The sequence below is a fragment of the Rhipicephalus sanguineus genome, chromosome 2 (assembly GCF_013339695.2).
Source record: "Rhipicephalus sanguineus isolate Rsan-2018 chromosome 2, BIME_Rsan_1.4, whole genome shotgun sequence".
Classification (NCBI taxonomy): Eukaryota; Metazoa; Arthropoda; class Arachnida; order Ixodida; family Ixodidae; genus Rhipicephalus; species Rhipicephalus sanguineus.
The window spans coordinates 42057206-42072236 of NC_051177.1; the positions used below are offsets into that span (position 1 = coordinate 42057206).

Below are 15031 nucleotides of genomic sequence, written 5' to 3' on the forward strand. Positions count from 1 at the left end.
AAGGGCGGCGTTTCTAGATCCCGTTGTAAGCACTCCTGGGGCTACAATACAACTACACTAGAAAGGTACCGCCATAAATCACAATTTTTGTGAAGTTGGGAAGCACCTTCTAAGCCATTATTTGTCATTCTGCGGAGAAACGAGGCACCAGCTACACGTCTGTAAGGCATTATGTGCACTTTGTTGACGCGACGACTAATGACGATGAAGAATTATGGCTCAGCTCTTTGTAATGGGTTGGAAGCTTTGAACGGCCCACCAGTTATGTAATTTGCATTGGGTGACGCCCAGTCGCCATTTCCCTCTCTCGTCATGCTGCATAACATCCGTTGACGTGGGAGAGAAAGAGGGGGGGGGGGGTGAAGATCTTTACTAAGACGCCGAGGAAATGGATCATGCGCTTATGGGCTTCCTTGGCACCCAATACAAGTACACTTGCGAGGAACCCACTACGCTATAAATCATTGTAATTTTTTACAAGTAGGGCAGCAGGCATTGTGCCATTTTTCGTCATTCTATGGAGAGCGTTGGTACCTGCTAAACGCATGTAAGGCATTATGCGCACTTTATTGATGCTGTGCCTGATGACGATGAAGAATTATGGCAGAGCCCCTTGTAATGGGTTGGAAGCATTCAACAACCTACTCGTTGCGCAATTCGCATTGTGTGACGCCTGGTTACAGAATTCGCGTTGTGCGACGCTTGGTGCTTATTTTACTCTTCTCCTACGCTATATTGCATTTGCTAATGTGGTTCCTTCCCGACACGAAGCCTGTATAAGACCTTTTTGCAAAGCAGTTTCAAGCACCGGCATCGCTGAGAGGTTGAATACTGGCCTCCCACGCAGAGGGCCCAGGTTCGAACCTCGTTCCATTCTAGAATTTTTTTCTTATTTCATTTTTTTTCTTATTTCGGGCGATACTGGTTACGGACATCGGCGGCGGCGGCGGCGGCGGACAACTACGGCGCCAAAAACGGCCGGTGAAATGATCTCATAACAGCGTTCGCTGTAATAACATGTACAGATGGTCAGCGAGTGAGTGTGTCTCGGATTCCACGTGGTATAGCCCTGCTTATTCTTCTTGGGCCCAGAGGTTTAAGCTCAACCACGCGTGCACGCGCGTATAGCCCGAAATGTATACATACACACGCGTGTCTCGGCATTAGGGCTTATTATTTTTACCTCCTTTCTTACATATTTATCTCTCGCGAAGGTGTGGCCACGTAACGGTGCCTTTCGAATAACATCTGCGAAACAGCAAAAAGCTCCACTCGACTGCTTCTCTCTTGCGTCAGGCTGTCATTCATTTATGTTGAGCTCATGCATTCTGCTTGTTCCGGAAGAACTAACGCTCATCATTTTGGAGGCTGTTTAGCGAAGCGGACGCTGTATCCATAACAAGTCGTTGGCTAGGTGCACTGTTTCGCAGAGTGCGTCAATGTCAGACGTAAGGCGAAATAACTAGGAAGTGACAATGTTGTTTTGGAGAGAGAACCTGCATCAAAGGTCTGCGCAGTGACTGCTCTTCTGCCGGTATATGTGCAGCTGACGTTCAGTGGGTCTAACTAGCTTAAACTTCCTGTGCTTCATTTCGTCGCACTCAGTGGTGCACAGCCATTACGGGGCACTGTCTAAGAATGTTCACATGTCCAGTGGCACATGCGCGGTTCCACACTCCTAATGGCCCATGTTGTATACTACGGAAGAAAGGAACCAGAAGGGGGGGGGGGGTCACCAGAAGAGTGTCCGGTTGTCTACGCTACACTGGTTTCTTTTCTTCTCGTTCAATTTACGAATTCCAAGTTTCAAAGCTACGATCGCTGGCACGCACGCAGGCTGGATCGCTGTCCTGGGCGCCCTGCTGCTCTTGGTTCTTGCCGACCTGGATGACCTGGAGTCGGTCATGGCTCGCGTCGAGTGGACCACGCTGGTGTTCTTCGCCGCGCTGTTCGTTGTCATGGAGGCGCTGGGAGAGCTGCAACTCATCTACTTCATCGGCCAGCGCACGCAGGAGTGGATCGGTGCGCTGCAGCCGCAGTCGCAACGGCCCGTGGCCATTCTCATCGTCACGTGGGTGTCGGCGCTCGCTTCGTCGCTCATGGACAACATACCCTTCACCACGGCCATGGTCAAGGTGGTGACAGGCCTGTCAGAAGGACCATCTCTCGTGTACGCACTCGCGTGGGGAGCCTGTTTAGGCGGCAACGGCACGCTCATCGGCGCCTCGGCCAACGTGGTCTGCGCCGGGGTCGCCGAGCAGCACGGCCACCGATTCACCTTCTTCGACTTCTTCAGGTTGGTATATATACAAACGGTGCACGCAGTTATAGTTATAATAACAATTGTTCAGGTTTCACGTCTCAAAACCACGATATGATTATAGGCAGTTTTAGAATAGGGTACGCAAAGCTTTGCGTTAGCGCTTGTCGCCACTGCGCACGCGTCATACGCTGTCCTCTTGGGCGCTGTCCTCTTGGGTTTCGTAACGTTAAGTTACGAAAGCAGCGCACGTACGCAAGCAACGATGTTTTTGCGTACCCTAGTCAAAAACTGCCTTATGAGAGATGCTGTAGTGGAGGGCTCCGGAAATTTCGACCACCTGGGGTTCTTTAACGTGTGCCTAAAGCCAAGCACACAGGCCTCTATCGTTCCGCCTCCATCGAAATGCGGCCGCTGCGGCCGGAATTCGATGCCGCTACCTTCGGGTCAGCAGTCGAGCACCATAACCACTACACCACCTCGGCGGGTGCACGCAGTTAAGGCTCGGTCACACCGGCGACTAGCAAGGGTCGCGTGACTACGTTAGTCGCAAGGCGACTGGTCGCAAATGATTTGAAATGGCCGTTTTGGTCGCAAAGCGACTTTTTTGGCTCAGTCGCCCGCTGCTCGATTTTTCAATCATGACTGGAGTCGCAGAGCTCTGATGACCAATCACGTGCGCAGGAACAGGGTGTCAGCTTACACGGGACATTGGCAATGTGAGCATTGGCAATACGAGCAGACGTGAATTCTATGTGGCGACGTACTATATAGGTCGCACGCAGGTGTGAACATCGGTCACTTTGAGTCGCTTTTTGACCGCCAGTCGCAAACGGTCGCGCGACCGCTGCTAGTCGCAGGTGTCAATCAGCCTTTAGGGAACCTTGAAGGTCGTATTGGGGTCACATCAAAATGGCGTAACTCTTTCTGGTTCGAATGACACTAAGTGGGGAACATTTATTTGCTTGAGTCCGCCACATGTGCGTAAGACACATGTGCGTGGTCACTTATAGTGACAAAATTAATACCCATGTTACACAGGCAAAGCAAGCGCGGTTACAACCAACCACGGTTGACCGCGTTGAACCGCGGTTAGCGCCAACCACGGTTCGCCGACGTTACATAGCGCGAAAGCATCCTCGGTTAAGGTGGCTAACGCCATCTGGCGTAGAACAAACTAACTGACGCACTAATCAACGCGCGCTCGCCGGCATGCACTCATCGGTGGTAAAGTCACTGGAACGGGAAAAGTACCGCGTTCTTTTTCTCTTCGCCGCCGCGTCCTTTCGGCGGCTTCGCCACATAAATGGTCCAGCTCGCTCGCCTCGCTAGCGTCTCCCGGCCGCCGACGCACTGCGCTTTGAAGGGCGATTGTTTTTATAGCCTCAGAAAAGCGTGCAGGAACATTACGACATCCCGTATCGTTTTGACACTTCATCGCAAGCCTGTTGAGGCATTGAAGAAGGCCTGTCACCTGTCCGGTTTTAGACCGGCCAAGCCGGTTTTTCAGATGACGGGCCGGTTGCCGCTCTGCGCCGGCCGCCATTGGCCGTTTTTTATTTGTCATAATATCGCGAGTGTTTATTTTTTGGGTGTTTTATAAGCGTCAGTTCAACAACTACGACGGTAAATATTATTACGCCGTGTATGTGCCGGACTAGGAAGACGAAGAAGTGTGTGGTGGTGGAAAAGAAGAAGATCTCTCGGCAGCTTCGTCCTGTGCGGTCTTGCCGTCCAAGCCTTCTGTAAATAAGCCCCAAACCCTTACTGTGGACGTAACAGAGTGGTGGAGGTGCTGGGTAAGACAACCAACGACGGAAACGCTACCCTTCGGACTTCGCCGAAGTCGTCGCCTCGCCGGCCTGCCTCCTTCCATGCCCATCATGCCTGACGACACAGACACTCGGGAACCAGCCTCCAGCAGTTCTTGGCCGCATCACAAAGAGCCACGACCCTTCTCCGGGAAGGCTAACGAAGACGTGGACGCATGGCTCAAGCACTACAAGCGGGTAAGCCACTACAACAGATGGGATGCTGCCTCCCAGCTATCTCACGTGGTTTTTTACCTTACCGATGTTGCACTCGTCTGGTACGAGAACCATGAAGACCTACTGACGTCGTGGGAACGCTTTGTTGAGGAGATCACGAAGTGTTTCAGTAACACAGCTGCGAAAAAGAAACTTGCTGAGCAGACTCTTGCACAAAGGGCTCAGTTACCCGGAGAGACATGTACAATGTATACAGAGGAGATTTTGAGGCTCTGCAGGCAAGCAGATGCCAGCATGTCCGAAGAAGACAAGGTGGGACATTTATTGAAAGGCATTGCAGAGGATGTCTACAACTTTCTCATCAGCAAAGAAAGCCTAACTTCAGTGTCAGATGTCATTCGCCACTGTCGGACGTTTGAGGCATTGAAGCAGCGCAGAATAACGCCGAAGTTTGGTCGTCTGGCCAATGTCACTACGGTGGCCAGTGTAGAAACTACACCAACTGTTGACCTCGCTACAACCATCCGTCAGATCGTCCGGGAAGAGCTTTGCAAACATGAAAGCATGACGCGTGAAGTGGCCGGCACCTCTCGATGCTATTTCCCGCAAGATGTGGCTACCCTGCAGCATGGGGATTTCGAGGATCCGTCCGTCAACGCAGCGGAGGTTGCGGAATCCCGGCCTATCCATCGCTCAAGCACGACTTACTACCAGAGATCACTGTACCCTCAGCGCTTCCGCACCGAACGCCCATACCGCCGACCAACGAACGATTATGTGGAACGTCGCACTTACACAAATGATCACGTCAACGTGCCGGGACACGTCGAAGGGCAGCGACGACTGCGCCCAGCTCCCGTCTGCTACAACTGTGGTGTGACCGGTCACATATCAAGGTACTGCGATCGCTCGCGAATACCACGCTATGAACGGCCGCCACCCTGGACGCAGCAGCCTGGTGTCCCACCTTTTGAGGAATGCTGGACCACCCAACCACGACCCAAGAGCAGCTTTTGGCAGGGACCCTTTCGCAGCCGCTCTCCTGCCTCCGACCGAAGTGTGACACCACCTCCAGCACCTCGACTGCGCCGGTCTCCGTCGCCCCGTCGCCACTCCTCGTCACCACATCAGGAAAACTAGACAGCGCGGCCGATGGGGGTGAGGTCGCTGGTGACTTGCTGCAAGAAGAGATACCTCCACCGGTGTTTATGTTTAAGAACAAAGTGCACGTTTTTGTTGATGGTGTAGATACAATGGCCTTGGTGGACACTGGTGCGACCGTGTCGATCATGAGTGCTGCATTCAAAGGTCGGTTGGGACGCAAAGTGATGTTTTTGTGGGAGAAAGCGACAACATTCTGTGGCGTGGGTGGCAACTCATTGTGTCCGATTGGTGTTTGTACTGCGGCAGTGTCGCTGAGTGATCAAGTGTTTGCGACAGAATTCACTATTCTTCCACGGAGCACGCACGACATAATTCTGGGCATTGATTTCCTGCGAATGTGTGGAGCCACTGTTGATTGTAGAAACGGCGAGGTGTTCATAAGTGACACTGTTCCTGATGGACTTGTGGAGAATTCGGGCAGGGAACACGGTGCACTCCGAGTCCACGAAGATACCGTTGTCCCGGCATTCTGTGCTGTATGCGTTCCCGTAATTCCTTCGCCTATTTACGACAACGATACCAGCTTCGACGCGATGGTGGAACCTTTCCATTTAAGTTGCATTAAGAAGAACGCGTTGGTACCACATTGCATAGTTTCAGTAAGGAAAGGGTGTACGGAACTTTGGACCATAAATTGTTCAAATGAACCAGTGCTGCTACCAGGAGGACTTAAGCTCGCTTCATTCAAAGAATACTCGCCGACGACAGTAGCTGTCCTCAGTAACGTTCGACGTGATGACCAAGTGAACGCTTGCTCAGACGATTCGAAAATTTCGCCTATGGTCGACAAGTCACTGCCTCCAGACAAGCGCCGTATACTTCTAGACGTTCTGCTAAAGTACTTGCCGGTTTTCGATTTTTCCCAGAGTGACCATGCGCCTTCGATCTCCGCGTCTCGTACACGCCACAGGATAAATACAGGAACAGCACAGCCAATCCGGCAAAAACCGTACCGAGTATCGCCGTCCGAGCGCAAGATAATCGACGATCAAGTGCGTGAAATGCTACAGAAGGGCGTCATCCAAGAATCATCGAGTCCTTGGGCAGCTCCAGTGATTCTTGTGAAAAAGAAGGACGGTACCTGGAGATTCTGTGTCGACTATCGCCGTTTGAATACCGTCACCAAGAAAGATGTTTACCCTCTCCCACGAATTGATGACGCCTTGGACTGTCTACATTCGGCGTCCTACTTTTCGTCTATAGATTTACGCTCCGGCTACTGGCAGATTCCTATGCATCCAATGGACAAGGAAAAAACTGCTTTCATAACCCCGGACGGACTCTATGAATTTAACGTGATGCCGTTTGGGTTATGTAACGCTCCCGCCACATTCGAAAGGTTCATGGATACTATTCTGCGGGGCCTAAAATGGAACATCTGTATGTGTTATCTCGATGACATTGTTATTTTCGGGCGCACATTTCATGAACATAACGAACGAGTGGACGTCGTTCTGGAATGTATTAGAAACGCTGGCCTGGTTCTTAATGCAAAGAAGTGCCGTTTCGGCGAGCGACAAACCTTGGTACTTGGACATCTCGTCAACAAAGATGGCATCAGGCCTGACCCAAACAAGACAGCGGCCGTGAAAGCGTTTAAACCACCTCGCTCAACGAAGGAGCTTCGTAGCTTCTTAGGCCTGTGCTCGTATTTTCGCCGATTTATTCCTGCCTTTGCGGACGTTGCCTTTCCCTTGACCACCCTGCTTCGTCAAGGTGCTAGTTTTGAATGGACACACGACTGCGAGACTTCCTTCAACCAACTGAAGTTCCTACTCACGTCGCAGCCTATTCTCCGACACTTTGATCCGTCTGCGGCGACTGAAGTTCATACTGACGCCAGCGGAATTGGCATAGGTGCAGTTCTAGTACAGCGCTGCAATGAAAAGGAACACGTCATTGCATATGCCAGTAGAACTTTAAGTAAGCCGGAACGCAATTACACAGTGACTGAGCAAGAATGTCTGGCACTCGTCTTCGCTGTACAGCGATTCCGCTCATACCTGTACGGTCGTCCCTTCCAAGTGGTCACGGATCATCATTCCTTGTGCTGGCTTGTAAGCCTTCGCGATCCATCCGGCCGTCTTGCACGCTGGGCCCTACGCTTGCAAGAGTACGACTTTACGGTATTGTACAAGAGCGGCAGGAAACACGCTGACGCTGATTGCCTTTCGCGGATGCCGCTTGATACGACAGTTTGCGATGCCGACAATTTCGATCACCTCATTGCGTCAGTGACACCACTGGTTCCGGACAAGGCCACATTTGAAATTGAGCAGCGGAAGGACGTCAGTTTGGAGCCGTTATTTGCTGACGCACGAGCATCCACTTCGGAAGGCCGCTTTTGCGTTCGTGAAGGACTGCTTTACAAGAAGACCTTCTCGGCCACGGGCTCCCGCTTCCTGCTGGTGGTTCCAGCTACGCTACGTTCCTCTATTCTGCACGCCATGCACGACGACGCAACTTCGGGTCATATGGGAATGACCCGAACACTCCATCGTACGCAGGAGCGCTTTTACTGGCCACGCATGCGCCAGTCAGTTGAGCAGTACGTGGCCGGTTGTACCCAATGCCAGGCGCACAAATCAATCACGACAGCTCCAGCCGGACTCCTACAGCCTGTGACTCCTCCCAGTGCTCCATTTGAGCAAGTTGGCATTGACCTCGTGGGCCCTTTTCCGTGCTCAGCGAAAGGCAACAGATGGATTGTAGTGTGCGCCGATTATCTTACCCGCTACTGCGAGACGGCCGCCCTGCCATCTGCGACTGCTGGGCAAGTCTCCTCCTTCCTTCTGCACTCGATTATACTGCGCCACGGACCTCCTCGCGTCATCATAAGTGACCGCGGACGTCAGTTTACGGCAGACGTTGTCGAGGAACTCCTCCGTATGTGTGGCTCAGAACTTCGACATTCGACGCCTTACCATCCACAGACGAATGGCCTTACCGAACGAACAAACCGGACACTGGTGAATATGTTGTCAATGTACGTGGCGTCCAACCATAAGAACTGGGACGACGTTTTACCGTTCATCACGTATGCCTTCAATACTGCCCAACACGAGACCACCAGCTACAGCCCTTTCTTTCTTCTTTATGTTCGACCCCCTCGTTATACCCTCGATACTATCTTTTCGTTCACTGATAATGACGATCCTTCTTTAGCCGCAACTCTCTGTCTCGCTGAAGAAGCTCGCCGTCTTGCCCGCCTGCGTACCATAGCATCACAAGACCGATCGAAGCTCCGCTATGACAGCAAGCACCGGCTCGTCACTTATGAACCGGGAGACCTCGTGCTCGTATGGAAGCCTTTGCGCAAGCGTGGCTTGTGCCAAAAACTCCTCGCAAACTACGACGGCCCATTCGTTGTCCTTGAGCGCCTCAGTGCAGTGGACTATAGAATAGCCCGACTGACAGCTAGTGGGAGACGATCTACAAAGACTGAGGTCACCCATGTGGCTCGCCTCAAACCTTTTAGTCGGCGGGACGATGCCTAAAACGCGCGGTGCGCTTCGTCTGCGAAGGGGGAAATATTACGCCGTGTATGTGCCGGACTAGGAAGACGAAGAAGTGTGTGGTGGTGGAAAAGAAGAAGATCTCTCGGCAGCTTCGTCCTGTGCGGTCTTGCCGTCCAAGCCTTCTGTAAATAAACCCCAAACCCTTACTGTGGACGTAACAATATTTATCCTCAATCACCGAAACTCTTACGCTATTAGTCAACCACTTTCTGGGATATTGAAATATAGCATATTATTGCGCGTGTATGGCACGTGAATATTCGACATTTTTGTGGCATATGCACATTTAACCCCTTCAGTCACGAATTATGATACACTGTCTGCAAATGCGTCAAACTCGCGTGGTTTAATTCGAACGCACTCAGTATTACATTCCAAGAAAGAAAATGAAGTAATGTGTTGTTTTTGGAGAGTTTCAGTAATTAATGTTAATTAACTTATAACTCATTATCTAATTATCCTGACATCAGTCAGCTTTAATACTTTCTTAAAAAGAATCAACTATTAGGACCGAAATGCATGCACAGTTTGTTTTTGGTTGTATTCATTTCGAGCGGAGAAAAAAAATACTCTTGACGTCGGACCTGGAGCGCGGCACGTCGAAGAATCGTCTGACATGGTAGTGTCTCCAGCAAAGTGATCGTCTACAGCATTATGCACCACAATAAAATTAAATGACCGCTAGTTGCCCACTCAGGAAGCCTGCAAGAATGTTCACACTGAGTTTCAGGCAGTTTGAAGAAACACGCGGCGTGTGACGCGCCTGCGAATTTCGCGTACACAATTGTGTACACAGTGACTGAAGGGGTTAAGGTTCCTTTGTGTTCATAATGCCACTGGCCTGTTGGATTCAGACGCAAAGATGAGCTTTTTTATGGACGAAGTTGTGGTTCCTGTTCAGTGCAGCACATTCGGAGTACTAATAAGCGACGCGTCATTCCAATCATGGGTACTTTTGTCAGCAATTAGGCTAGTTGGTTAGCTGAGTGTGCTACTTTTGTTTGTGCATTGGGTTTATTTGGCTCAAGGAAAGCAATGTTACATTAAATGGCAGTGCATGACGAAGAATTGACATAGCGTCTATTGTTCAACATTATTTGATTCTCCTGCTAACCCCCCCCCCCCCCCTACTCGAAGGGCCGTTTTTTTTTTTCGGTAAAAGGTGACAACCCTAGAAGGCCTGGGTGCTGCGCCGGCTGCGCTTTCGGGAGCAGCAACCGGCGGGAGACGGGCAAAGCCCTCTTTGCTATTCCCAGCGGGAAAAAGGATTGCAAGCGACGGGCTGTGTCGCTGCACAGAATACGGCGCGAAAATTTTGTTCCCACGACTTATACCCGCCTTTGTGAGGCAAGCGTTTCATTGAGAATTCGCAAATGCTGTTTCGGGAAATGTTGGCGTCTCCGCTGCACTAGTGCAGCTTTTTTCGCATGGTCGCTGCAGAAGATTCATGCACAATAACATTGCCGGGCAGCTCTTAATTATGTTCGGCATAAATGACGCCTTTGGGCTCGCATATAACGATCAGTGCGCCATGAAAACTGACTGCTGCAGATTGGTATTGCGTGACGTGACTGAATGACGAACATAAATAGCAATGTGTACCATGAAAATAATGGCACGCATGTAATGTAAGGCATCATTTACATGCCATGCTCATGGTGCACTCGTGGCCGGTTCGCTGGCTTGATATGCACCAAAATTGGTATTGCGTGACGTGACTGTATGACGAACATAAATACCAGGTGGCAACATGAAAATAATGGCACGCATGTCATGTAAGGCATGATTTACATGCCATGCTTATGCTGCACCCGCGGCCGGTTCACTGGCTTGATATGCACCAAGATTGGTAGCGCGTGACGTGACTGTATAATTGTGCCTTTTGTGTCAATCCGGCAGATCCCACGCATTATGGGAATCAATCTAATGCGAAGAAGCCAGCAAAGAGCTGCATATATCGCCTTGTTCGTCTTTGAGGCATATATGAGATCATTCATGTCATGACATCTAGTTCACTATATATCGCATGTTTGTCATGCATGTAGAATCTGGTATATACAACGCATGACCCGTAATTTATGTTTGTCACACACCCATGTCATGCCATACCAAATTTGGTATACATCAAGTTAACAAAACGGCCGGAAGCGCACAAAGACATTGCAATGTAAACCATGTCGTACATGTAATGCATGTCATTGTTCTCACGTTACCACCTGTCATTCATGTTCGTCATACAGTCACCTCGCACTATACCAATTTTGGTGTACATCAAGCTACCGAACCGGCCGCTAGCGCACCATGAGCGTGGCAAGTAAATGAATGTGTACATGACATACAAGTCAGGATTTTCATGTTACCACCTATCACTAACGTTAATCATACAGAAATATCTCGTCATATCAATTTTGGTATATATGCACTACACGACCGCGAGCGCCCTCAGGCCATGTCATGTAAATTATGTTTTACAGGGTATGCCTGCCATGATTTGCACTTCATGACCAGTAATAATATAATATGTGGGGTTTAACGTCCAAAAACCACGATATGATTATGAAAGACGCCGTAGTGAAGGGCTCCGGAAATTTCGACCACCTGAGGTTCTTTAACGTGCACTTAAATGTAAGTACACGGGCCTCAATCATTTTCGCCTCCATCGAAAATGCAGCCGCCGCGGCCGGGATTCGATCCCACGACCTTCGGGTCAGCAGTCGAGCGCCATAACCACTAGACCACCATGGCGGGGCTTTATGACCAGTAACTTATGTTCGTCATACACTCTTGTCACGTCATGTCAATTTTGGTGTGTATGACGCTAGCGAAGCGGCCGCGAGACCTCCACGAGCGCGGCATGTAAATCATGCCGCATTATTTCCATGCGAGCACGTAGTCGTGGGCGGCTAGATAGATAGATAGATAGATAGATAGATAGATAGATAGATAGATAGATAGATAGATAGATAGATAGATAGATAGATAGATAGATAGATAGATAGATAGATAGATAGATAGATAGATAGATAGATAGATAGATAGATAGATAGATAGATAGATAGATAGATAGATAGATAGATAGATAGATAGATAGATAGATAGATAGATAGATAGATAGATAGATAGATAGATAGATAGATAGATAGATAGATAGATAGATAGATAGATAGATACTACGTTCAAACTCGCAGAAGTTCGCTAAGAAATGATTCGCATGTAATAAATGCCGACAGCCGAGCGCGTAAACGCCGTGCAGTTCGCATTTCCTTACCGCGTTAGTACGCGTGCGTGCGCATGTAGGCAAGTGAAAACTGCCGCTATTTCTTTCCTAATCAGTTAGAGAACAACGGTATGCTTCATTCGGGGCTGCAAAAGCGCACGCAATGCGTAAAACATGCGTTACTCCGCGTGAAATCAACACCGCGCCGCCGAAGCTTCGGCCGCGCTGGACCAAATATGGCGGCGGGCAGGACGGTCGCGGTACTTTTTCCGTTCCAGTGATTTTAATCGGTGGTGGGCGCCGCCATTTTCTCGGTTATCTGCCTAACCGAGGTTGCCAAGCTCGGTTTCTTAAAACCGCGGTTAGCGGCATAACCGCGGTTTCGTGTGCCGTGTAACATCAGCGAACCGCGGTTAACGTAACCGCGGTTAACGTAACCGCGGTTAGCGTAACCGCGCTTTAGGCTGCCTGTGTAACAAGGGTATAACAGACACCAACGGATGGGAAAGGCAGTCGAGAATGGAAGCGAATTATATGGAGTGACGAAAGTTCGCAGGGACAAACTGGAACCAGCTCGCACAGGATACGGTGAACAGGAGATCACGGGGACAGGCGTTCGTCCTGCAGTGGACACTCGAAGATGCTGGCCTTTGAGTACTGTTATATTCATTCATTCATTCATTCATTCATTCATTCATTCATTCATTCATTCATTCATTCATTCTCTGAGGTACAGTATAATGTGTATCTTGAGCGCGTGTTTGCGTAATATCTAGTACGTGCGTGATTCAAACCCTAGTATATAAGCGCGTCATTTCATATGTCATCGATTTTATTTGGAGCGCTGTGCTAGCCTGTAGGTAATTTGCGATGCAGCGGATGCTTTCCACCTTTGACGAGGAAAAGAGCAAAGGTGCATGATGTGCACGACTTTCGCAAGAACCGACTCATCTGTATTTTGCAACTCGATAGTTGACGCTCCCTGCAATTCAGTGCGTCACGATTAAGAAACATTGGTTTTATTTTCTGTCCATTCATGTCTTAGAGCTGCATACGGTTGTATAGGACAGAAATACCTGTAAGCTCAACCACTTGAACGAAACTTGCGAACGAAACCGCAAAGGTTTATGCATGTGATTGTGATTGTATACAGGTTATCGCTTCCTGCATTCAGTGCACAGCTGATTTCAACTCTTCTCTCCAAGGCTATAAAGAATGCAGTTGCGACAGCGGGGCTTACGTTGTCAACACACCCTACAATTTTTAAATGAGCTCAGCTGTATGATATAACTTTCTTTACGACTGCTGCCACTTAGCGTATCGCGTATGCGAGCTCACAATAAATACAAAATCCTGGCGTTCTACAAGAGCCTCTGCAGCGTACCTTGTACGTGAGCCTCCTGAAAAGACAGATTTGGCGCTAATTTAGATAAACCTTAGCGGGGTATCAGAAGATGATGGGGAACCACTTTCTACAGGCCATCCTATTCATGCAGTTCTGTGGCAGAGCTGACAGCTTAAGTGACGAAAATCACTTGACTAAAAGAAATGTAGGCATACATAAAAATATGAAGAAAAGAAACGAGATATCGGAGTACGTACTGGCAAAATTAAGCGCGCTGTTAAAAAAAAAAACATGTTTTCATGATAACGCAAGCTTGCTGTCAGCACTCTGATACTAGGTAGCAAGTATAGCGAAGATATTTAGGGCAGCACAATATTTGGTTGAGACAGCCACAAAGATAAGGGTATCTTATCCCATAACAATAGGAGACGACCTTCAAGGGCGCCGTTCCTGCCGTCTCCCGTTGACCCGTTCAGAAAGCGCTTTATTAGCGTGTGCATGCATGCATACGTCGTTTTTCTTTTTCTTCTTTTTTCTTTCTCATACAGCTGCTTGTTCTGCACAAAACTTCTTTTTGCAAGCTCTCGTATTCCCGGTCGATTGTGAATTCGCTCCGCTATGCAAAGCGATATACCAGGCTAGTCGTCACGCCATGGTCGATATTTAGAACGGTAACAATGGACGAGACCGAGGAATAAAAGAAAAGGCCACATGCGGCACTTTGCTTACTTACTGATTAGCGTTTGAGCAACTGTGTGTGCGTGTGTGTCGTTTTTCCTTGGTCTCGTTTATTCTTTCCGAGCTAAGAAGGTTTGATCACTCCGCGTCCGCTTTACCAGTGAGAGAGCATGAGGAACGGGGAGGGAAGGGGGTGTCGGAGACTCGAAAAATGACCAAGAAGAAGATAGAACAGGACCGTCAGCAGTCTCTTTGTGCTAAGCATAGAGTGCACACAACAGCGCATATGTAGCCCTCAGAGTTGCCATATGTGCTTATACAGCAGTCATTAATTTTTTTTCTTCTTGTTCCAGTTTTGGTTCTTATCTGTTTCGTACACTGGCGTAGCTAGGGGCCGTCGAACCCCGCTCCCCCGAAAATGTTCAATTTTGCATGGGTGTATACGCACACATACAAACCTCCGAACAATCACACATAAAGGGTGGTTGATCCCCCGCCCCCTGAAAAAAAAAAGTTAAAGCCAGTTCTACGCCTGTGAAATCTGAGTAAATAGCTGAGCTGGCTAGAGTTACGGTATATGCTACCTTTAGGTAGCAGAGTTGCGCATCTGCCTTCCAAATGCCGCTAGCAACCATGCGTTGCGGAGAAGCTGACGCTCGGGCCAATTTTTGTATTTCTCGATACCGTCGCTGCAGCGAACTGAATTAACACTAGACATCGATAGTCAATGTTTATCGGCGGTCTTCAACACGCCAGACACGTTAATTGGCGACACGGTAGGCATGTCGCCTGCACAAACGGAGTGCGACTTCACCGCATAGCTGTGGTTGCTAGCCAGAGCTATGCGCAACTCTGCTACCT

At 49.3% G+C, this 15031-nt stretch overlaps 1 protein-coding gene across 2 annotated transcripts in view; it reads left to right on the forward strand.

Moving 5' to 3' along the window:
* The window catches only part of LOC119382821 (P protein), a 332942-nt gene that overhangs the window by 229521 nt on the left and 88390 nt on the right, over positions 1 to 15031 (forward strand). For both annotated transcript variants that reach the window (XM_049412327.1, XM_049412328.1), the window contains one exon: positions 1837 to 2296. In XM_049412327.1, coding sequence (XP_049268284.1) covers positions 1837 to 2296 — 460 coding nt within the window. The remainder of the gene's footprint in view (positions 1 to 1836; positions 2297 to 15031) is intronic.